This window comes from Atractosteus spatula, chromosome 4 (genome assembly GCF_055471065.1).
Source record: "Atractosteus spatula isolate fAtrSpa1 chromosome 4, fAtrSpa1.hap1, whole genome shotgun sequence".
NCBI lineage: Eukaryota > Metazoa > Chordata > Actinopteri > Semionotiformes > Lepisosteidae > Atractosteus > Atractosteus spatula.
In genome coordinates this window covers 63,813,339-63,838,939 of record NC_142709.1, presented here as the reverse complement: position 1 = coordinate 63,838,939, position 25,601 = coordinate 63,813,339, and the positions used below count along the sequence as shown (strand labels likewise).

The window sequence follows — 25,601 nt, the reverse complement described above, 5'->3', positions numbered from 1 at the left end:
AAATCCATACAAATAGTATGGACATTATATAACATAACATAGACAAGAAGTGTCAATATTATTTTTTAGAACTGGGCAAATATCATAGGTAACTTTTTTAAATGAATGTATTTAATTGCAAAATGCACTCTCTACTAACTTACTACTTACAATTTATCCTAAAAAAAAGGAAATACAATAGTAAAATGGCATACTGGAAAATAAAAAGTATATGGGGTATGCTCAAAATTCTTGATTAGCATTTTCTTTGTTGCAGACACATTCAATTTGAAGCTTATTATTTATTTCATTCTATGTGATGTTAACAATAAAAAAATTAAAGAGCAGAAATACTGTGCATATCTAAGTCCATTTCTAGATTCTGTGGTTTCAGCAGTTTGGTGTTTCCAGGGATGTTTTAATGGGTGATTTCACATGAGTATCAAAGGAATTATTTATTTTTAGGATCCTGTATTTTTCAGTGTATGATGATATTAATATGTTGCAAGCCCTTTCATCCAAACTATGTTTCGTAATCTGTCCAATTACAACAACAAGGAATCATTTTAAATTTAAAGGTAAATTTTATACATGCTCGAGAACAAGTGGACGCATCATATTAGTCTATGGACCGTTTCATCATGTTATAACGTTTTTCGGTAAAACCCGAGGATTCTCAGCTGCAATGAAACCCTCCATCTTGCTCCCACACTGAACTGCTGAAATGGTATGCAACAGCACTACAGCCTGTGTATGAAGGTGTCCGTTAAGAAGGCCTATAAGCTGCTGGCCCCAGTCCAGGCCTGAAATGACATCCAGTTTCCCAAGACACTTCTGGCCCCATCTGTCCAACTGTCATAGCTTGTCTGCAGTCCCATTATTTGCTATTTAGACCAGACTCGGGGCAGTGCTTCCTAATAGTTCCCCTTCCATGATTTTAGCCCCAGAGGTACTCCTATATTAGTTGTCACCATCGCTTGCTACTTCAAGTCTTCATAACTCTGCTTATTGTTCCTGAGGTGACCCAGGTGCCAACGTAGCATCTGTCAATCTCTGAGGAGAACGGCTGTTATTGAAGGTCATGGGAATCAGTAATATTTATGGTGTCAGTTTTCTTAAAAAGGGTGGGACCTTCTGCTGGATGTCAAAAAAAGATCAACATCACCTGGATTGCCTTCAGTATCATCCTCAGTAACAGCCAAAAACCCACAGCAGCATCTAACTTTTCCTGCAATATATCTAAAGAAATTATTGTACTCAAATACAAAAAACAAGAAATTTGTACTCAAATACTGTATGCTGTATCCTGAGATAGAAGGTAGAAGCTCCTGAACTGCTAATGTTGCATTTATCAAGGTACAAGACACCTCATTGCCTACGACACAGCTATCTGTTAGGACTGTGTCCTTCATAGACTTCTATATACTATTTAAAATGAAAAGCAATGCAGTAGGGGACATGAACTGAATATATTATAGAAAAGATCACCATGCTATCAGTTTTTGTCAGTGACATCTCAAAGTAGATGCACTACTATAAAGGAAGGTTCCATAATATACTGTACAGTACATTGTAAACCCTAACAAAATCATATATTTTGATTAAAGTAGCTTACACAAACAGCCTATAGCTTTTAATGCAATTATGGTAAATTAAGTGTACAAATACTAGTAATTTGATTCTGAGCAATTATTTGTGACACAATAACCAGTAAGTTTTTATGATAAGCCCCTCTATATAACTATCTGGAAAAAAAGGTTTAAATTATTTTATATTATTTGCCTTGCACAGGTAATCATTTGCTTTAATGATCCTGAAAGACCTTGTCAATTATAGTAAACATTGGGGTCAAATTTGTAATCACCCTCTGCCATTTTAAATATTGTATTTACTGCCATAGAAGCAGCCATTCTTTCTTTCAGCCCTCAAAGTTCCTAAAATTATTGGTTTCATAAAGATGCCTCCACGAATGCTCCATTCTTTAAAAATTGCTAAAATTGCTGTTTACTTAAATCATCTTCCCATCCGTCCAGCCCCTCTCTGGGATTTATGCATATCATGGATATAGAATTTTCAGTCTAATTACACATTGTTCAGACAGACTGTATTAGTCTTTTAGAACATTCCTTCAAAGCTTCAAAATCCTATACACCCAGCTTTTCAAAGCAGGTTGATATTACAGGTTAGTATTTCACCTAGCTACTGTCAAATGATTTTTAAAAAATGGTTGTACTAAGTGTGATGCTGAGTGTGGGTGTCAAAACTTAACTGATACAATATTTGAATGGTATAAAAACGCACATTCAAAAATTAATATACTCTATCAGCTCTACAAACAGATATGCCAGTAACACATTTAATGTAATCATGACATTTAAAGTCTGTAACCTAGAACATATAACTAACAGGTCAAAGGGGTTTATAATGTGCAGAATAAGCCTTTTCACAAGTGATCTGAATGATTTTGAGAAAAAGCTCCGTTCAAAGTTCAAGACAAAAAGTATATTTTTTTTTTGTTTTAACTATGATATTGTCACAAGAGATATATTGATATAAAGTATTAATTCTTCAATATGTATTCATGTGGACTGATGTACAGTATGGCACTGAATAGTTCAGGTTAAGAATATCTAATACTATATGTTTCTGGCTGTAAGGTACCAGTGACGTAAACAAACTTGATTTTTATTATCACACGTGAATGTTATCTTATATTTTAGCACTGTCAAGAAATGGACACACAGATATAATGTGTATATATACAGTAATGTGCCTACAAATGTGTACAAGATGTGTAATTCTGCTGTAGATATTTAATGTATATCTTGAAGTAGGCTAATTGCTTACAATAGTTAACCTACAGTAAATACCAGTAATGTTAGAATAAAGGGACCTGCCATGTAAATCAGTAATACAAACACATTGATGCTGGACAAAATGGCAAGCTCTATGAACAACAAATGCATGAATGAACCATCCATCCATTATTAGAAAACTGCTTATTTTTAGAAAGGTTCCTGGCAACCAGAAACCACAAAAGGCACAAAACTAAACCTTAGATAGAACATTACTCAACTGCAGAGTGCAAATATACCCCCTACACAATATATGTCCACAAAACACAAATTGACACACCATGATCCAAATTTTATCTGTATCGCTAAGACTACCTATGACAAATAAAATGTAACAATTCAGCTACAGTACACTTGCTAGTGGATGACTTTGTCCTTTTTTCCCCCCAATGTCTTGTTCTTCTTTTTAAAAGAACAAATCATGGGGCTGCCTCATCAATGCTTGTGCCCTGCAGTGTTCATGCACATTGTCAGCTTTGGTGCCTAGCATTTCTGTCTGGATCACAAACTGAGGTAAACTAGCAAAATCCCTTCCGTACACTATCCTCACACAGTATCTATCTGTTAAGGAGAGCAGACTGAAGAGACGAACATCAGCTTCACTGGAACGACAGTCATCTCATCACTAGACATGAGATATCATCTGTGATACTGCTGCTCAATTAGGTTAATGGCAAAAACAGGAATGAGTTTAAAAACTATAAAACGTTAATCGTGGGATCTTTCACAGCCCAAGAGCAGCCGATTTCACAGTTTCTACATTGGTGTCGCATCTGGCAAAAAGACACTAACAAAGGAAAAAACAAATACTTAAATGATATTTGAAAAGTAAGCCGAAATCAGTGGTGTGATGCAACTCTTGCTGAGAAAATGACAGCATTTCTCCACAGTGGGATATGCTACAAGCTATTCAGCTGTCTCTGAACAACTAGAGTAATTTTAAAGGGATTTATTCTTTTTCAACCAAATGCTCTGCAGAGGTCTATGCAATAAACATCTGATCTTTAATCTGTTTGCTCATTGCTACCTTTTTAAAACTTGATAGCTCCAATTATGTTTCTGTTAATATTTCTCCAGGGCCCTGGAATCAGCAATCACAGATTAAATGGACTTGTGGCCACAAAAGGTAAAGAGAAAATGCAGCACATGCCTACTCTGAAGCATGCACTGTTCGGCCATGCGCTCCCTGTTATACTGCAAGCTCACAGCACACCCAGCGGGCCCAATGCCTCCAACGGAGGTCTTAAATTGCACTTACTGCACTTAAGACAGCCACAGGGGGCGCTGTCGCTGATAGTTGCATTGCACATGCCTACAATCTACTGATGTTATTTTATTCTCATTCTCCTAACATATGTTGCTGCACTGCACCATGTAGCAGCCCCTGCAATTAAGTGAATCATCTGCTTTTGTGGAATTGATTGCTAATTAATTCACCCATGTGGGACTGTATAACATATATTTAGTTCTACAGGTGGATACTGTATTTGTCAGTTAGGAAGTCATCTGTGCCTGTATTTAGGGAAAACTAATAATATTTCTGTCTCCTTCTCACACGATGAACGGCTGCTGCAGGGGGTAAATGTTTGAGATTGTTTTAGATTTTTAGACATTTCTAAGGTGTCATAAAAATAACTTTTTAAAAGGTTTTACTGTTCTACTTCAATTAAAAACTAGAATCCACTACTAATTAGTATATTAGTAACTTTGTGGTTCAATGTAGAAAACAATTATTCTAGGAATGACTGTGGATGACATTAGCAATCTGGTTTGGATAACATCCAGAAGCTGGTTTATCTGTAGAGGAAAAAAAAAGAAACTTATTAAAGTAAACATGACAAAATCTGAATTTCTTAAAGCCCCATGATTCCTCATCAATCTCTTGATCCCACTTCACCGCTGTTACTCAAGAATGATTGTGCATTGTACACTGCACAAGCTTTATTGCAGTTAATGATTTTTCTACATTAATTTTATACATAATATTTTATAGTAAATCTTATTTTTAAGTGATATAGCTTTAACTATTCTTGTTCTAAAAACCTTAACTCAAAAAAGAACAAATTTAAAAATCCATCATCATTAAAACATATCAGTTAATACAAACTGTTGAATTCCTTTGAAATTCCTATTCAGTCATTCCACCAAAATTTATAATAAATATATATTACTTATGGGAACTGATTTTTTGCATGTGAAGTGTTAACCTCTGAATAAGTTCAAGAACAACAGTCCTGAAGTGATAAACATTAATAAAAGACCAGAGCAAAAAAAAAAATAGTTTTCACTTCACACTGTGCCTCGAGTTCACATTGCCTAAAACTAAAATGTGGCACAAAATGAATATGCATACAATGTAGCATAGTAAAAGCCATTTAATATATTTAAAAACATATTTATATTTTAAAAATAGTTAAACTAAAACTTTAGAAAAAGCTGTCTTTGTGTTTTTAAACATTAAATAAGCTCTCTTTGATTTCTTTATTCTTAAGTCTTAACTAGGTCAACATACAATGACAATGCTTATAAATTTAAGTGGTATCGTATGAATGCACATTATTTTAAAACTTCCCTGATGAAAGTCAATCCCTTCTACAATATCATACAATGCAAAGCCTAAACAGAAGACTAAAAGACAAAAATAGCTTAACTAAAATACATTAAACCAGAAACAACATTAGAATTTGCTTTCACAAAAGTAGGTTCTTCTCAAATAAGTCTGCATTGATAATTAGTTCAAGGAAGACAAGGACTCATCATTTACATTTTGGCAGAACAGTATTTGCGTTCTGTGATATGTGAGTCAGGTGTACAAATAAAGTTTCCAGGTTAGTGTCTGTATTTTATTTTAGTTACAGAGCTATTAAATTGTCTTCTTAGCAGTTTTTGCAGTACTGATCAAGCGCTCTGCTATGGCTTTCAGAGAATCTACAGCTTCAATGCACTGACTCCCTGAAAATGTTATCCTAACAATAGTATTGGATTTATAACCCCATCCTAGCAGTGTAGAGATGATGTGACATGACCCACTGATAACATCTACTAAACAATGCTGCAGTAGCCAAACTAACTCTGCTTAGTACAGTACAGCTCTGCTTGGTTGACCTTATAAGAACTGAGAACATACACATGGAACTGAAAAAATATTAGTATGCATCTACCATATGAAAAGTATATAAACAGTATATCATCTATGTATTTAGAATATGTAGCTGCATTTGCTGTTTCTAAATAATAAAGTAATCTGTCTACAATGTGATTTGTCTGCATACTTATTTTGTAGTGTATTCATTAAAAACATTTGATTTAAGATCATGTCATTTAAAAAGTAAAGACTGTTTTGAAAATATTGTTCACCATCTGGTCAAGCTTCTGCATTTGCCAAAACAGATCATCTACATACTGTACTATACATTACCTTCTTCAATAAACAGCAAGAAGGTAGTAGTATTTTATTTAAGGCAGAGGCGTCCATGTTACTCCAGATATGAAATTCCATTAGGTTTGCCTAGACTTTGCCCCCAGTGTTTCACAATTTTCAAAAGTTTCGAAATCAGAATGCAGCACTTCGGTGCTCAGAGTTAGGCACTCCTGTCTGAATTACATCGATGCCTTCTTGAACACACCGTACACCACAAGGCCAGGGAGGGGCTGTATGGCATATGATCAATTACCCCCATTACTGCCCAACCAGCCTAATCAATAGCAGATCAAAGCTGCCAGGGAACTGCTTCTCCCAATCCATCAGAGGCAGGGAGCTCTGCTGTAGAAAAGTGCAATGAGATGTGAAATGAAAAAGACTCCAAGTTATCTTTAGACGCAGCCCAAGCACTCAATAAAGTAACAAAGCACAGGAAGGGAATCAAATCCAGCTTCCTAGCCACAGTCTCACTTTTGTCCACTTTTGTTCACCAGGACTCGCTTTAAGCGAGGACAGGGGGTCTTCCGTGCAAGTTTTTCACTTTAAAAATTCAATTTTAAACATTGAAGATGAAAAGGCTTCCTGTATACGACAGCAAAAAAAGGTGTTGAAAAGGGATTTCATTCACTGGTTGTAAAATGTGATTCCCGAAGGAGGATCACTACAGACTATTCAATTCCAAGTTGAATGACAAAAGAAATCAAAGAAAAAAATGACATGGGGATTTTGCTGCAGCATATATTATTTAAAGTCTGTCTCAGCCTGGGGAACACTGAAGCCTTTTTCTGGATAAGCTTGTACAACATTTGATAAAATTTGTTCTCAGTCCTATGCATTTATGTATTTTGCTATTGGCATTCAGCAGTAAATTAATGGGAGAAACAAATTTTACTGATGAATACAATGAACTAAGCTAAGAAGGCTATATTCCAGTAATTATTTTCCTTGTTTATGGCACAGCTATAAATACACTCAGAAAGCTTATTAACCACATTGCAGAAATTAGCATTAAAAGCTTTCTGCAGAAGCCGTTTCAGATGGGTCAATGAAGACTCAATGTCAGCCAATGAAATTTAGTGCCAGGATATTTTCATAATGTTGCACTTTTCCAGAGTGCCTTATTATGGAGGAGATAGATAATCAATATTTTAATTGCCACAGAAATGCAACAATTCACATTTTCACTGCTGCTTCTACATTGATGGGAAGTACAATGAAGGACAAAGCACTGTAGAAATAAAGAATATTCTCTGCTAATGAAACCCTGTATTTTTCTAATTCAGTCCTCTGAAAATGGCTGCCATGTATTGGGTTCTGTGGGGTAGCCAAAGTGTTCGGTTGCATATGCACTGTATAATGTGTATATTATAAGATGTATAATAAATAATGACGTTCAAAGTTTTTCAGGTCTTAACACAGTCTTAATATAGTATACAGTATAAAAAATAAAAACAGATCACAGGTTCCACTGTCACTCTGCCAGAATAAGATGACTGTGCACTTTTAAGTCAAATTCAAATTAAGCAGTGACAGAAGTTTTGTTTTTGACATTAATAATAAGGTGCTCGGGTTGCTGATGTGCATGTATGTATGTTAGGTTGGAAATATGCCACAGAATGTTCCACAACATTGAAAAGGTAGAGTAATGAAGCATTAGATAATTCAGCTATTAAATTAACACAGATTCACAAAATTCAATTCAATTCTTTCAAACCTTTTTTAGCTTTTAAATGTCAAGATTGAACAGCATTGCCTTTACTCAGCAAGTCATCTAATTTTGTCAGCTACTGTACAATGGCATGTGCACCATCTCAGGGTAATAAAATTGCTGTACCTTAATCACAGTATTTTCTGCTCTTGCGTTCCAAGCCTCTTGCAAGATAAAGCCCTCAGGTTAGAAAGATCTGGATGGAAATCTTTATTGAAGTAATATCTAGTCGTAGCACAATGCAGATAGCCAAAGTTTTAAGAACATGAGGACAGTTACAAATACGAGGAGGCTGTCTGGTCCATCTAACCTGTTGTGAAGTTATTAATTGATCCAAGAATCTCATCCAGCTGTTTCTTAAAAGACACCAAGGGATCAGCTTCAATAACATTGCTGAGCAGCTTGTTCCTTACTCCCACTACCCTTTAAATGATTAAATCACATATTTTATTTTTATACTGTCTTTCCTGTATTGTTCCTATGGAATGAATTATTCAGCTTAAAAAGGGGTTTTAGTGATTTTGAATTCCAAGTGTCAGCAGCTGTCTGCGATGATCAGCATACAACTTTCTCCACATCTGAGCATTCACAGTTGCAATTTCAATAAATCTCTATTTGAAAAAAAATATCCAGTTCCCATTTTTTTGTTCAATGACATGGGAAAAAAGATTGAAGTATTAAAGCAAATGACATACTGTAAATACAAGCTGCAGTCCCAGCTCACACAATGAGATGAATAGTTGGCCTTTTTGATTAATGTTAGAAAGATATTGCTAATGAGCTCTCAGGGAATGAAACTTCTTTCTATATCTCTGTGATCCTACTCCTGTTGCCAGAAAGAGATAAGTGCAGAAGATTTTGAAAACAGTTTTGTGAACTGTAAAAAAATAATGAAACTGGGAAAGAACTATAGGTTATGGTTAATGGTTCCCTTACACATGAACCTGCAGTAATGAATTTATGGAGCACTTCAGTGTATCTGGTATTTAATTAGTTTGTAACCTGCTCTTTATGCTAGGGAAATAAAACAATTAATTTAATGTGGTATGCAAACAGAGCCTGCAGTCTTCTCTATGTAAGGCAGTTTAATGCATGAAAAACACATTGCAAGCAGTTAAAAGGAGAGTAGCTACTATCTCAAAGAGGACTGTAATTTTCAGACCACACTTACTGCTTTCCTGGTGTATTTTACTCTTGAAAGTAGCTCAGCTGAATTCAGAAATTACTAGGTAGCCCATATATTTTGTCCAAGGTTTAATGAAACGTAGGTATTTGGAACATAAACCTTATAGAATTAAGCAAAATAACAAGTGTTCATAACCTATCCATCCATAATTTGAAAACTGCTTATTCCCAGGTAGGGTCATGAGGTATAGGGTAGAACTATACCCAGAACAGGATGCCAATCCATCACTGAGCGCACACACACAGGGACAGTAAATAAAGTGTTTGTTTTTCCTGAAAGGTGCAATGAAACTGGGGCACCAGGGGAAAACCCTTAGGAATATGGGCAGAACACACAACGTGAGCGTCATAAAGAGCACCAATGCTAACCTTCACACCAGTGTGCCACCAGATCCTGCAAAAACCAGTTTTACACTGATCTGGAGCTGCACATTTTAAATAGACGACATGTCAAATGCGACAAAAAACACCTCGAGTTGTTTTTCAATGTGTTTTGATTAAACTATTCATTTCAGCTCAAGGCGGTTTCCCACAAAGAAAATAACAGGAGAGCAAATGAAAGGTCAGCAAGCGAGAGGAGGCCATCTGGGCCATCTCGCCCGTTTGGCAGTTTAGTACTGCAGCTGCAACGGCTATGAAAAGTTTTCACCCCTCTTGGACTTCTTCACATTTTTTATGGTGCAATATGGAATCATAATGGAGTTTTTAATGAACGTTCGGGAGGAATGAAGGCAGCTGCACTCATTCGACACAGCTGCTGCAATTCTCACTAATCCTGACGTAAGCAACCGGTCTCCATATATATCAAACGTCACCCTCTCCTCTTCCTCGTTCGTTTTCTGCATCCCTCCTCCACCCCCTCTCCACCTTTGCAGCTACCCAATTGGTCGCATGGGGGTCCTATCCTCCCCGTCCAACGGCCGGGAGGTTGGCCCTCAGCCAAGCAGGTTACGCCAAATCTCCACATCCCAATAAACAATTCTAATTTCTCCCAAGCTTTCGGCTGCTGTCATTCCTCGTGAAATGTATTTAATGGGATTTGTTTGCCATTGATTGACACAAAACACTTTATAATGTCAATATAAAGACACTCATTACGATTCCTTATTGTAACACATGGAAAAGTGAAAAAACTGAGGGAGATGAATAATTTTCATAGCCACAGCAGGCGGTTCTAAAATTTAATCCAGCCATTTCTTAAATGTGCCTGGAGTTTGAGCCTTACCCACATGTCTGGGAAGCCTCTTTTAGATACCCACAACTGTTGAATAAAGAAGTGTTTCGGGTTCCAATTTTGATCCTTTCTCCTTGTCTCACTACTGAGTGTGAAACAGCCCCCTGGGTGGAACCTGTCTACGCCCTTTAGGATTTGATGTACTGGGATCAAATTTAGCTCCCTCATCTCGTCTTTATATGACAGTCCCCTGAGAGCAGGAATTATTTCTGTTGCTCTTCTTTGAAACCTTTCTAAGGCTTTTTCAGTGGTGTTGTAACCAAAACAGCAGTTCATATGTCATCCCTACTTACTGTATATTGAAGTAGGCTTGGATAACAGAAGATAATCTTAATTAATTTAAACACCCATTTCAAGGCTTTAAAATAGATCATACATTATTTTACTCAAAATAAGTCTGTTCAATCAATTTTACATTTTAAAAAATCTTGCTGTTCTGCCCACAGAAACAGGATACAATTCTAGTCTTAAATCAAATACAAAAGCAGGAAAAAATCTCCACATCACAATTTTGTGAAAAAGGGAATTTGATGGATGTTCTAAAGCTACACTGAAGACAAAGACTCTACATCAGCTGTTACAACAGCATAGGGAGTTCCTCCAACAGCAAACATTTAGAAAATTAAGTCAAGTTATTCACTAAGACATGCAGTCAGGGTAGGTAAGTCAGACACCCAGTCCCGCCTGTGCTTCTCATTAATACTCAGGTGGGAGTTAAAAAACCCAGTCCAATCTGCCTGAGCCTGGAACCTGACAGCATGAGCAAGAGTTATTCTAAACCCTCAGCAAGTCTGATCTATAATTAAAGACTGCTTTCCAGCTCCTGTTGAGAGAATACTGCGTAGTCCGAACAAAAAGAAGAAAGGGGGAGAGAAATGGAGGCCAGAGTTAGGTATGTGAAGCATGTGCCATCTTATGCAGTACAGACTTGACTTCGATCGAAGAACAGCAGGAGGGTGGTTTCTGTTGGCCTCTGCAGACAAAAAATGGATCAGCACTCAGGCATGCCTTGGAGATTTTCCCTTCGATACATATTTTCTAGTGTGGACTGCAATCCCTTCTCCATGTAAAATGCAGATCTTGTGTTGCACGAGCTTTGTGCTCTTTGAATATATAATCCTTTATTACCATTTGCAGTCAAATCTGTGTTATAATGCATAACAACATTTTCTTTGTTGCAAGAATAGGTCCCATCCCACCGACATAAAAAATAGATTCTGGAAATTTCATAGCCTGTGTACACAGATGGTTGTTTGGGTAGGAGCTCCTGTTGTCGACCACCTGATTTGCTCCTTTTATTATAATATTGCTGTTGCTTTCAAAATGTTGGGAGATACAGACAAAAGAGGACTCTTCTCATCCAAAATGAAAAAGAAATATTAGAAATTCAAATAAGTGCTTAAGCGCTTTGAGAAGCCACCTTTAAAGGCGCTATATAAAATAAAGTTGTTTTTTTTTGTTGTTGTTGTTATTATTATTATGGTGCTATCTGACAATCCCAGAAGGGTGAGAGTAAGTCTGACGTAGGGAACTGAGTGAGATCACCAATCCATATGGATTCCAGCTCTGCTAGAGTAGGACTGGGTGGTAGACAGACTGCAATGTAGAGAATGCACAGCTGTTTCTGAAGGAAAACAGGGGATATGGCACAGCACAACGATAGACCAGATAATAGCACATGCCTCTTGTATAGTGTTACCCCTGCTGTGATATCCTGTTAAGGAGAATGGTTAGCTTTCTCATTTTATCTCCATTATTCTATCTCTATGCAGACGATATATTGTTATTGTTATCCCAATCCTCAGAGTCATCTGCTAAGTACTTTTAGTTATTTAGATGTTCTATTAGGAAATATCATTTGGTCCAAATCTGCATTACTGCTTTATATTAAGCAACGCTATTAATCTTGCTGGCTCAACTTCAGTTCTGCCACTGGTCAAGTACTTCAGTACACTTGGTAATTTACTCTTATTTTCATGTTATCCAATTCCCTTCAAGTTTGGTCACCATAACAAACTAGAATGTAATCCTCACGTAATAAATTGTATGATTCTTCTTTCGCCCTCCTTAGGGTATATATTCAACCTTCTTAATTCATATGAGAGCCTTGAGATGGGCTAGCATCCCATTCAGGGTGTATCCCACCCTGTGCCCGTTTCTTGCCTGGATAGTCTGTGGCTCTTCTGCAGCCTTGAATTAGAAGGAGCAGGTAGAAAATGGATGGATGGAATTCATATGGAAAGGGAGGAGACAGTGCATTAAATTCTCAGGTCTACAGCACAGAAGATCTGCAGGTCACCTAGGTTTACCAACCTCTCAATTTTATTTGCTTTGGGTCCATTTCCCCTGGGTGTGTCGCAATGCATTCATATGAAACACGTCCTTTGTCCCTTTGCCCACTCTCCATTCATGAGGCACTGTAGACATCTTTGTTAACACAAGCTTTGGTGTCAACGAGATGTGGGTTTTGGTTTCTTCTTCTTTGTCTGCTGTGTAAGAATATTCATTGTTCTTAAATGTTTTATATACAGAGTTTTCTATTGTCCAGGTTCATAGACCAAGAAGGAAGGAAGTTATATACGGTTCTAAATATTTCAACCTTCCATAATCATCTTGAGAGTTTAAAATGTTTCTACTCTTGTTTTGGAGGAAAATAATTTGGTTTATAGGTCTAAATGCAAATCAATAATCAACAGCACAAGTTGATTCTGGAGATATGCTAGTGCTTAACAGTAGTACAAAATATCAAAAGACTGTTCTGACACTATTGTAGCAGCACAGTCTAAGCTAATATTACTTTGCAAATAAAAACATAACTCTAGCAATATGTTCATGTTATTTCCAGTTACAGATACTGTACATAGCAGATATGGAATAATTTCACTGTAGTGTCTGTGCCTCAATATTGATAAGTACCAAAAATCAAGCTTTTTCTGCAGAATTTCTTAAAATTTTCTTCTCTGTTGTTCGAGCCCCCATTTGTTTACATTTAATCCATTACTTTACCTCAATAGACTTATCAATTCTTCATTGGTAAATTAGTGTACAACAGCCATGTCTTTGCCTATCCATGCATAGCTTCTATTTAATCATGTGCAAGCTATTAAAGATGTCAAACAAATCAGCAGCTTTGTGAGTGATTTATTTGTTTGCCTGTCACTGTATTTCAAGAACTAAATTACCTCAAATAAAATAACTGCTATCAGCAAATATGTAATTAAGTAGAGGAGCCCACAGCCTCCCCCCAATATTCAGTAACCCTTGTGCAATTACAATATGGCTGATCAGACTGAATGGAGGTGATGTGAATACTGCCAGACCCCTGCCACTGCAGGATGGTTGCCTTTTAATAAATGATAGCTCGCGGACTGTAAATCTAGCCAATTAAAGCGCTCATCTGACTGCCCTGCAAGCACACTGCTAGAAAGGCTAATGCAGACTGCCTCCCAACAGGCAATGAAAGGACAGCTGTGAACCAGCAAGGAGAGAGGCCCTGACAGCTTAGTGAATACTCTCCCTGCATGAAAAGGCACACCCTTTAGTGAGATGAGATATATTCTTATATATACACGCATATATTCTGCTCCCTTTTCTCACTAGGACACCACTGTTCTTTTTCACACTACAGAAGCAGAAATGCAGGTCCTTACAAGACGGTCACCCTAGTTTTAAAAATTCACCACAAATACTAACCATACTTCAGGCTACTTAAGAGGTTTATTTATATGCACATGCAAGTGAAGGCATTTTAAACATCATAACCTCAAATAAGAAGGTGAATTATGTTGCACAACAGAAATGAAACATGAATTATCTGAAACGGAAATTCAGAACTTATTAGGTCCTTGTATAATAAATGCACACTTCAGTATATTACCATAATGGCACACCTCCAATCTCAAAATCAGTTTCTGATCATCATCAAAAACCTCTTCAGCCAGATGCTGCTCTTTTGCACTACATGGAAAAGCTCTTGCAATTATATGTTCTAGTGCATCCAGGCTTTATCAAGGATTTATACTGTATATACACCTACACTGTAGTCCTTTACCTCAGGTAACACTGCTAGCTGAACTGTATTTACCAATCAAGGACAGAGCATTGGAGATTAAATTCATGAATGCTTGGGTTTTCAATGACTTGAAAGAGGTGGTGTTTCAACACAGCACTGGGAATGGACAAGTTTCAACTGAAGCACACAATTATTCTACAGTGAGCTAATACTTTCTGAACTGCAAGTTGGGGTAGTTGATGTCTGATTTCTGTTTATCAAAGGATTTCCCCCTTTCAGATGGTTATCAGCTGGTATGCAATTTAATTAATATTTATTTTTTATTATGAATGGGATTTCTAAAGCACATCACTCAGACAGACCTTATTTCTATAACTTGTTCCTATTTGATATATCGCTGTTTTATATAGAGGGAGTATATAAGAACTTCACTGGACAGCATTCAAATTTTGCTTTATGTTTCGTCAAATTTCTGTGTCATGCAGTATAATGTCCGACAGCTAAAGAGCAGGTATAAATTTTCCTTGACATTTCTTGCAGCTGCAGGAAGAAAGTTTTCAATTGACAAGTAAAATGAGTGAGAAAGGGCCAGTGATGATCTTAAGACAATGGAGAGGTTAGCTGGAATAAACGCATACTGTACGGATACACCAGCCAGGTGTGGAGCCCAAAGCCTTGTTTTGTTTCTGAAGCAGCCTTGCCCCCATCACCCTAGACAGCACCTTATCTTGCACATTAATAAATGACAATGTTGGACCTAGCGAGGATTCATGGCTGCCTAAGCACCAGCTGCAATTACAGGACATGTTGAGGAAGATGATTTAGTCAATGAAGCTGATTAAAGTAGGAGCCAGGCAGCTGCCTTTGTCTCGATCCCCTGCCTGCTAGATTCTTCAGTGCTGTCTGTTTTATGATAACAGTGGCAAGTGTTATCTCAGGCAGACTGGCTCAAGCAGACTGGGATCTCAATGTTCTTACAGACTGATTCCGGGGAGCTGCCTTCAAGGTGACAGGAAAATCAGCACCATGGACAGCATCTAAAGCTTCTTCAAAAGCATTTTACTGTAAACCACAAGAGAAAAAAGCTGTACTGTTTTGTATAAAACTGTGCTCAATCTTAAAAGCAAAGTAGTAAACCTACAGAGCCAGACATAATTAAGGTCTCAATCTTAATTCAATTAATTTCTTTATAGATGTTTCCCTACATTAGTCAACTTATATTTCCAGAATATATTTCGAACTTTTGCATATAGATTTGTTAATAATCAGGTTAATAAAAACACTGCCAGGATAAATGTAATATAGAAAATAATAGAGAGTTACAACAAACATATATAATATAATTCCAATATCCTGGAACGAAAAAAAGCTTAAAAACAGCTCCTTAAACAAAGTAATAAAAACTGTATAAAACTCTCATTTCTGGATGTTAAGCCAAAATATTAATAAAATAGAACATGAATTATGATATTTTCTACCCAAGACATTTTCTGTTGCTCTTAGCAAAGTGCAAGATTGCAGACCTACAGTGCAGATGCTGAATCTTAAAATGAAACCAATCATACCCTCACAGAAAGTAATATTTTATTTCATTAGCTGAGCAGCAAAAGAGCCAGTAAGGATCAGATGCTATCAGATGATTGGAGACAATGAATTGCCCTTGCTTTGAAAGAGGATCTCTTAGTCGTATACTGTACATATATATATATAAAATCTCAGTAAATAAAAACAGGACAATTCTATTCTGTAATATATGCATATTTAAGTGGGTAGGTGAGACATTACATGAATTACCAGACTTATGCAATCTACAACTGTCCAAAATGTAACAATACATTTTTTAGAGCAGAAAGAAGTCTGTGGAGGCCATACTGACCCATACATCATGAGAGTCTCTTGGGAGCTTGCAGGATGGCAATGTCGGCAGAAAACAATCTCCAGGAAAGTGGATCATGATGGATGGAGCCTATCCATGCAACATGTTGGCACACATAACAGACATGCGACAGTGACCCGCACTGCATAAGCCTTTGACCTTGGACAAGACAAGCTAGTTTCTGTCTGAATAACATTTCAGCAGCAACATATTGTGTGCTTCAGCACAAAGTAGAAATGCAAAGAATAACAATACTATTGGTTATAGACTGTGACGAATGATTTCCTACTCTTTGCGCCTCTAAATTTAAGGAATCAGACCTGCTGCCCTCAGTCCAGGATCAGTTGTTATTGTGTGACTTTCTACTGTATGTGCTGTGCCATTCCAAATACACCCCTCAACGCTGCTTTTGTGATCATACTGTACAGGGCTAGAATGATATCTGTCATACCAATAGATTTCTGGGTTGCAATGAATAAGCCGCTTTATAATAACACAATAAAGATTTTCAGGGGTTATGATACCTGAAATATTTTACCTAGAATGTGTCAGGTGCAAATGTAACGGAAACTGAACCACAGTCAACCAGTGAGTACAGTAAATGAACTGAGAAAAATGTAAAGCATCACTTGCAAGGATTTCTGTAGCCAAAATAAAGTCCCCGTAAGATTATGGGACTGACTTTTAAATCAAGTTTTTTCCTTTCACAAAAATTAGAATTATTTGAGTTGTGGTTATATTTAGGAGATGACTTTTTTTTAATGTCTTTCTTCAAAGTTTTCTCAGATAGGAGATGTTTGTTCCATTCATGAAAAGAGACCAGTTAACATACAAGAATGATCAGTATGCTCTCAGTCCAGCTTTGCATGTTTTGTTGTTTATAATATTTGACCTGTACTGTGTACATTAAAATCTGCTTGCAACAAGATCGGAATTAACACTCTTGGAAAATACAAGAGCTAGGCCTTTTAGAAATCTGTTTGCTCAGAACCGAACTCTACTTAGATAATGGAACAGTTACCAGTAGTATTCCATGATATACCCAGTCTTCTCATACATACATGTACAGTTATATACATGTGTGTTACATACATAAATTAGTGAATACAGAAAATGGAATACAAACACCAAAAATCGTGTATGCGCTGAGGTTATCACCAGATGAGGAAGAGACGCTGTAGCTTTACGCCTGATAGCAAGTTATTCCACAGACAGAAGCAAACTGGGTGTGTCTCAATGCATACAGCATTATTTTTCATTTATTCAAAAATCAACTGCTGCTCGCTGAGTAAAAAAAAAACTATTAAGCAATCAAAATCAAAGGGACATTATATGATATAGTGTTTTAAAGCAATAAATTTTGCTAACAATTCATAACGTTCAAATTAGATGAAATCTTAATACAGCAACTCTTACCGGAACAAATTACTATTGCATGACAAACTGAACCAAAATATTAAGTGAAAAAGACCATCTCACAAAAATAAATTTTAAAAAGTCTAGTTTTAAAAGAAATTATAATGATGATTTTGTGATCAACACCAATATTTAAAAAAAACATGATTTACACTTAATATTTATTTAAATAAAGATTTAATTTACTAAATTTGGGATTTTAGGGATTTCGGCATGATTTAATTGCTTTGCTCCTTACAGTAATAAGAGTACAAAAAAACTTGCCAAACGCAGTATATCGAGAAGATATTTCCTTATTTACCGAATTTTTTGTGCAACTTTTTTTTAGTCTTATTTTAGGAATTTTAGAGGTATTTTTTCAATTTTGTACAATTCGTGATTTCACCAATTCGGCAAGTGCATGCAGATTATTTTAGCAGTTGGGCAGCTAGGAGAAGGAAACAGAACAGGACTCACCGCTTTGCTCCCCCAGAAAAACGAGTTTGAATTTTCTCAAGGGGTTCCCAAAGTCGCCACCCACGGACATGTTTGGGCTAATTTTTTACTGGAAGGGATGATTGATATGCGATCTACCTCTTCAGGTACACTTGCAGTGGATGCTCGATGGGTAAAGAGACGCTTAAATCCGCTGAACGGTGAGAATGCTGCACTGCCTTGCCTGTCAGTTTCAGCAGCCTGTGCGCCTGCGCGGCCTCTCCTCTCTGTGTCTGCTCCCCCCCCCCGCTCGCCTATATGACGTCATGCAAGTGATGTTCAGGCGGTGCAGAAACATACCCGATCACATATTAGCAAAAGTAACGTCTTCCTGCTTTTAGTTTTGTCATAACCAGAAATCGAGTACAGTGACTTGAAACAAAAATTAAATTTCGTTGAGCAAAACACACCAAAATGCCTGTCGTGTTCTGTTCCTTGTCTTCGACTCAGACTGGCAGTGCTCACTGCTTAGTTTGTTGATAGGGCGTATCTCACTGCAGTTAAATGTGATTTCAAACAACAACAAAAAAAAAGGTTTTTAAAAATACTGTAAACATTACTGAGTGTCACCATAATCCTTCTGTTACACTGCAGCTATAACCTATCTAAATGAGAAACTGACAGATGGGGAAAATCACTTTGTAATGGCAAAACTAACCATAGACTGATCATAAACAAACCAAGAGAACCAAGATCATCTTTAACTAATGGAAAAGTTGCATTCTCTTTTGTTTAGAGATCACAGACTATGTGCTTCGATATAATTCCTACTATGGTTAATATTTTCAGAACCCCAGCAGTATTAGCAATTACATGGTGATAGCAAAGGTTTGGTCGTAATTGTGCATTTATGAGATACCCTTTTCTCGAAATGTGGACTATGTACTTCAGTAGAGCAAAGGTGTAACACTATGACAGTCATAATCTTTTATAACCATTTTTAGAAAAGAAATATCAGTTATATAGGTCTTTGTGACAAATCAACCCCTACAGTAATTCAGCTTCTGATTCCTACCACCTATCCAGACCCTAACACAAACTATAATCTCTGCTGCGCTCCGCTTCGAATGTGCCTGTTTACATCTTTTAGAACAACTACGGTTTCATACGTACTGCATGCTCTATGAAGGAATGAAGCAGACTACATAAAACCACACTCAAAGCAGTAAGGTTTGTTTTTGCGTTTAGGCATAAGTGATTTTAAAGCCAGCTCTGAGACTGTTCACCAATGTTGTCTATCCCTGACGCTGAAAATGTGATCAAACCGAAATCTGTAAGGTGGAGGACTACCTCTGGTCTGCCACTAGGTGGCGCTGTCTATTAGTGATGTAATCACATGCCTTCACAACTGCTCGTACGCCAGTTAGCCATTCGCCCTACTGTACATATCTGTATACCTCATTTGTCCCCTAAAATTCCGAAACAACCATAAATGTGTTTCAATGGAACTTTTGTGGAAGTGTTATGACGACGTTTTTGGACAATTTCAGTAGGTTCACACATTAATATAATGGATTAAATAGCTTCTTCTGATTCGTGTTCGTATAGAAAATATATCATGCTATCAAGGAAAAATCCAGTAAGACACAAGAGAACATTTTTATATTTATTATGTCTTTTCTAACATAATATATCAAAATGGCATGATATCAAATTGCTATATACATACTGTATATTTTTAATGTTGTACATTAGTTTAAACATTAATTTAAACCACACACAGCTTCTAGATTAAATCTTTGTGCTTCTGATTTTTGTCACACAGTTGTGATCTTATGTAAACTGTAGGTTGATGCTAAATACAAAATTTATTACGTGTAAACTTAAATTAATCTCTTGTACTGGGAGTCAGCAGGAGAATTTCAAAAGTGTCTGTAGTCTTATAAACATTTTCCCAGTGTGAGATGTTTGATAACAAAACATTGCTTCTTTATTAGGCTGAAAATAACATACTCCTTAAAACAAATATAGTACAATTAATTGAATTTCAACCACATTAAACTTTACTCTGCACCAGTGAAAAAGGGAGGTCTACTTTTTATTTAGAGGAAAACAGATATTGTGGCAATGTGACGTTTTAAAAATCTAGCTGTCTGGAGAAAAATATATTTCAACTCTTGTGCAGCTATTTTTAAAATGTCTTTATTAAAGAAGGAGAAAATACTTCTCATGGTGTTAAAGCCAGCATAGTGTTTCATCTAGTAACAATCAGAGCTATACTTTTTTAAAACTCAAACCTTTATGAAATATTACATTTTTGACAAAAGAACAGTTTTTCAAGTGATGATACATTAATAAAATAAAAATATACTAGTATAAAACCAAACTAGATACTTGTTACATTACATACAGCACATACAGCTTGTACTTAACCTTTCTTTAAAAAATTCAGCTCATGTATTTTTCGTTTCCACTAATTCACATTACACACTGTTAATCAATCTGATTCGTCATTAACAGTAGGGTGGTAATGTTTTGTATATAGTGGTGCTGTCATCAAAAACGGATATATTTTATCAATTTATTTTTTCAATGTTTGTCTAAAGTTAACAAAATTAAAATATGGTAGACTTAGTTATATACAGTACAATACACAATGTAACAGGCAATTAACAAAAATATAATAAGGGTATGTTTAAGCTCATTACACTAGAGCCCACAATTTAAAATGCTTCTGCTTTATTCATATTCACTTCATACTTAATTTTTATTAGCTATGTAGCCAAATGGCTTATTAGCAATCAATTAATTTCTCATTCCTGATGTCAGTGCAGTTTTACCTTTAGGGACGGTTCCCCAAAACACAAAAAAAGTGATTGTATCAAGAAGTTTAGAGTAAAAGAAGAAAAAGATCAAATGTAAAGATTGTCTCTTTCATGCCTCCCAGAAAAGCTAATAAATAACAGTTGAAATAGCAGAGATTTGAATCTGTAACATGAATCAGCAAATGCTGACAGTGGGAACTGTCATTACCAACCATTTATTAATTATGAAAAATAATCATATGATGTCCAAACTACTCCCTGAAAAGGGAACGGCTTTCTTAGCAAATGAGTAAAATCCTACAGAGGGTGACTGATATGAGGTATTCCAAGCTTGTCGATGTCAAGCTCTTGTGCTGGAGTCTTTAACTTTCTTCTTTCTTCAGCAGAATGGCCATTTTAAAGGCCAGAAATACAATGTCACTTTCAACAAACCGAAATGAAAGATGAAATCATGCAAAACGATTTCACATTTAGTTTTTCCGTATATACTGCGGAAACAGGAGCACAGATTTTAAACAGGCCCTTCGGGTCTCTTCTGAAAGCTGTAAGCATTGGTTCGATGCACTTTCCACCCAACCAGAGCTAGCAAAACAATCCCCATGGCTTTAAATCCAACTTGTATGCCCAAGTATCTGCAGAACAAAGGGATAGGATTAGAACATTTGAAGCATATCTCATCAAACACCATAATTATCAATTGTGTTGGAGCTGGTGTAAGAGGCCTTTCTCTCCTGATGTGTCAAACAAAGAGAATTTACATGCTAAAGTACTGAGGAAGAATACAATATCTTGTTGTGTGATGTCATGTGACAAAAACCCATTGTTCCCAAGCAAACATCTGATCAACAGCAGGAGTTAACAAACTCAGTAACGGAGTTAACAAAACCCCCTTTCCCAAAACCTGCAGATACTCAAAGGGTAAAGAAATATAACAGATCAAGTAGAATGTTCCTACCTGTTCCTAAGGAGGTTGTTGTCATAGTAACTGCAAGCTCCAGCCTTGTTTGCACATATCTGTTTCCACCTGATGCAGGAGGAATCAATCAGCACTCCAAATATGGCTGGAGCTGGCAACCAAGCTGGGAACAGAGATAGGAAGAGGTGACAACTTCACTGGGGCAATTTCTGTTCAACAGATACGCATCATAGTTGTGTATGTTTCTGCTGAAATCTCCTTGGCAAGAAATTCTTAAAATGTTCATTAAATGTATGCTTACTCAGAATTAAATTCTAATTTCGATATGTTTAAATAACCTATTGTTATTACGTAAGAAATTAGTAAGAAGTGTTTCCTTTCTGCAACATTTCTAATCTGATGTTTTAAGTTCTGATGCTAGTCCCACAATTTTTGCCTGCACTATCATGCTTAAATTGAACCTACAGCAGCTGGGGGCGATATTGGACTTCATTTAAATCACAGACGCATGAGAGGAAAACAAGTCTCTGCTGCCTGTGACTGGTGAGCCAGTATTTTACACATAAACACTTGAGCTGTCTCAGAAACAAAAATACAGAGTACTAATAACATTAAAGTATTTTAACAGGATGTATATCTCAGTGTCACTGGGTCACTGCAGCATACTGTTGCTGACATTTTGTTTCCTGCAAAAGAGTGTATTTCAAAAAAGCTCAAGGAAATTAAAAAAAAAAAACTAGAAAAAGTTTATTCTTCTTGATGGCTGAAGCAAAGCTTTTCCTCCAAGGTTTTAAGAATTCTGAGGAAGATTGCTTCTCACTTACCTAGCACTCTCATCAGCAAGAACTGTACTCCTATGGCGAAAGATTTTTCTTTCTGGTCCACGGTTCTAGCAAGGTAAAAAGAGAATGGTTAGAAAAAGAGGATTAAAGTGACACAGTCTTTAAAAAATGCTTGAAGTGTAAATCATATCAGTTAAAAAGGAACAATATCGTCTTTAAGTACTAGCTAGAGTTCTAAAACATTAAGTAAAAAATGTTAGATATACAGTAGCTTAGGGAATAGTTATAATAATAAACTTCATTATCAGCAGCACCTTTAAAAGTTGCTTCTGAAAGTGATTTACAGTAAGACAAAAAGGAGAGGAGAATTAGAGAACAGAATTAGAACAATTAAAAACAAGGGTTTAGAATGCAGTAGAATATGCAAGGGGCAGTTTTGAGTCTGGATTTGAAAGCACTCGGGGAAGGTGACTCTTTGATATCCTTGGAGATGGAATTTCCAGAGCTGTGGAGCATCACAAGAGAAGACCCTGACACTCACAGTATGTAGACAAGCTTTCGAGGAGGAGAGAAAGAGGACAACCAGGAGACCAGAGTCGAGGAAGGAAGACAGGTAGTAAGGTATTAAAGCTATTTAGAGCCTTACAGGTGAACATGAGGATTTTGAAGTCAACTTAAAACCTGCTAGGAAGCCAGTGAAAGGACAACAGGGCAGGGAACACTGAAGTTTGTTTAGTTTGTGGATTTAGATACCCCAGCAAGTAAGGCGTTGCAGTGATCAGTTCTAGAGAAGATTGATTTGACCAGCTTTTCAGCTCCAGTCAAAGACAAAGACATAGTTTGGCAATATTTCTGAGATGGAGGAATGATGTTTTTACAATATTTAGCATATGTGGGTCAAAAGTCAAGTCTGGATCAAATATCAACTCCAGGTCCTTAAATTTAGATTGAAATTCATATACAGTGTCGTCCACTGCTAGGGTTACTCCATTGGCTTTACAGAGTTCATGGGAGGTGCCAAGCAGCAGTCTCATCACAGTTTAAATGAAAGACGTTTTGCGTCATTGAGCAATCAGACAGTGCGGAGACAGCCATTTCAGTGTCAGGTTAAGTATGGACGTAGATTTGAGTATCACCAGCAAAGACGTGATAATTCACATCATGTGGTTTTAATAGCTGACCAAGTGGGAACATGTAAATGCTGAAGAGATCTACTATTCAGCATTTGAAGTAAAAAAAAATCATATTCTAATTTTCAGCCGTGTTGCTTGCGAACTTCTTTATGCCCCATCACTTTTTTATTTGAGTGAAAATCCATTTCATTTTCACTCACTGTCAAGAGGAAAAAAACCTCTTTTCCTGTTCCACTAAATTAATGCCACCACTAACGCTCCGCTTACCCTATCAATTAGGAAAAAAAAGTCGATTTTCGCTTTCCTGTTTTCCCATGTACTGTAGTTTGTGGTGCATATTAAAAACTGCAAGCTGAGCAGTGAAAGTGCAAAGCAGGAAAGAATCTCAGTGTGACAGGCAGAGCAGTGTTTTCAGGCATTTAATGCAACTTGTTTCTGGACTGCAAAGGCTTTAACGGCAACGAAGAGAGCAAGAAACCAACCTGAGGACCATCATGTAGACAGGGTTGTGCGAGAGGCTGGCTATGAAGCTAGCAAAGGAGATGAGGAACATGACTGGCAGGAGGAAGTGGGGGCAGCTGTTGGCACAGGAGCCAGGGCTAGCCGAGCCAGGATCCTCTCCTTCACCAATGCAGCTGCAGTTGGTGTAGTTCTGGGAGAAAGAAACAGATCCCCAAGTAAAAAAATTATCTTACCTTTATGATCAGATTACGATGAGACGCTAATATCAATTGACCTTAACGTTTTCATTACTGAAATGTTCAGAATTCCTTCCTACATGTTTGAAAACATTCAGTGCAAGCAAACATTGCCTCATATTGTTAAATGTATGTCGAAAGCACTCATTTTTTTTCCCATCGAACCCTTCCTACTATTCCTTTATTACATATTACTGCTTATTTTGGCTATTTCAGTTCATGTTTGTTTAATAAAAGTACTTCAAATAATTATAATCGTATAATCTTTTCCACCTGCATCCTCAATGTCTTAAAATGTTTTTAAAAGATAAAAAATGAGCAATCTTGTCAAAATCTCAGAAAAATGGCCCATTATGCTTACATGCATTTATATACACAGACATACAAAGCTTCAATTATCTTGGGCGACTGACCGTTAATCCAGCATAGATTTTATACAGTAATCTGTGTCCCGATTTAACTATTTGAAATGGTAATCAGATGAAGAAAAGTGTGGTTGCTTGCAATAGATTCAACCTGGGAGTCTGACTCTGAACACAGCACAGGCATGAGGAATGTCAATTCTGGGAACATATAGAGGGAACAGTTCACACACGACCTGTGCCAGCAAAAACAATGTAGATATCTGCAATGCTACAGTATTGCATGTCTGTCCCCTGGCCACTTCAACTTCTCCAAGTGCAAACAGTGTTTATTTCCAAGCTATTAAAAGGCAGGAGCATGAGTTTGCTGTTCCCAAGTGTCTTTATTCTAACCAATTATTGAAGAGGAAATTCTTAATCAATTAGCATTTTTAATCAGTTAGCACTCACCTGAACCCTGCTAAGCTCAGAGTCAAACACAAAGCTGGTACAACCAGCATGACAAGGCGACAAGTACTCAGTGTTATCTGAGCCACAGACAGGGTGGAAGGCATTCTGAGGGCAGGAACAGTCAGAGTTGCACTGCAACTGGGAACGTGAGGACTGGAAGCTGCTGAAGAAAGTATGAAGACATGAGAGGGGCTTTTGAAAGGTTTATCAGTAATAAGTGACTGCTGACTGTACGTTCCCCCTGTCTGTCAAACTCTGAACTTGCTGCACTACCAGAGCATGTCAAATTTCAGAAAAGTGCTGAAGATAATGTTTTCCACAAGCAATGCACCAAG

General features: G+C 36.9%; 2 protein-coding genes across 3 annotated transcripts in view; both read right to left on the bottom strand.

Moving 5' to 3' along the window:
• rab6ba (RAB6B, member RAS oncogene family a) overlaps window positions 1-18,365 on the bottom strand; it is a 90,159-nt gene extending 71,794 nt beyond the window's left edge. Inside the window, exon 1 of the mRNA XM_088914699.1 lies at window positions 18,143-18,365. Within this exon, the coding sequence (XP_088770825.1) occupies window positions 18,143-18,212 (70 nt within the window). The 5' untranslated portion in view covers window positions 18,213-18,365. The remainder of the gene's footprint in view (window positions 1-18,142) is intronic.
• A 1,921-nt stretch (window positions 18,366-20,286) lies between these two features.
• The window catches only part of slco2a1 (solute carrier organic anion transporter family, member 2A1), a 32,629-nt gene continuing 27,314 nt past the window's right edge, over window positions 20,287-25,601 (bottom strand). The window contains exons 10-14 of one of the 2 annotated variants that reach the window (XM_088913951.1): window positions 25,267-25,429; window positions 24,239-24,408; window positions 22,666-22,730; window positions 21,881-22,004; window positions 20,287-21,557 (exon numbers count right to left, since the gene is read on the bottom strand). In XM_088913951.1, the coding sequence (XP_088770077.1) occupies window positions 21,437-21,557; window positions 21,881-22,004; window positions 22,666-22,730; window positions 24,239-24,408; window positions 25,267-25,429 (643 nt within the window). In that variant the 3' untranslated portion in view covers window positions 20,287-21,436. The remainder of the gene's footprint in view (window positions 21,558-21,880; window positions 22,005-22,665; window positions 22,731-24,238; window positions 24,409-25,266; window positions 25,430-25,601) is intronic. The other variant, XM_088913952.1, reaches the window with a different exon arrangement.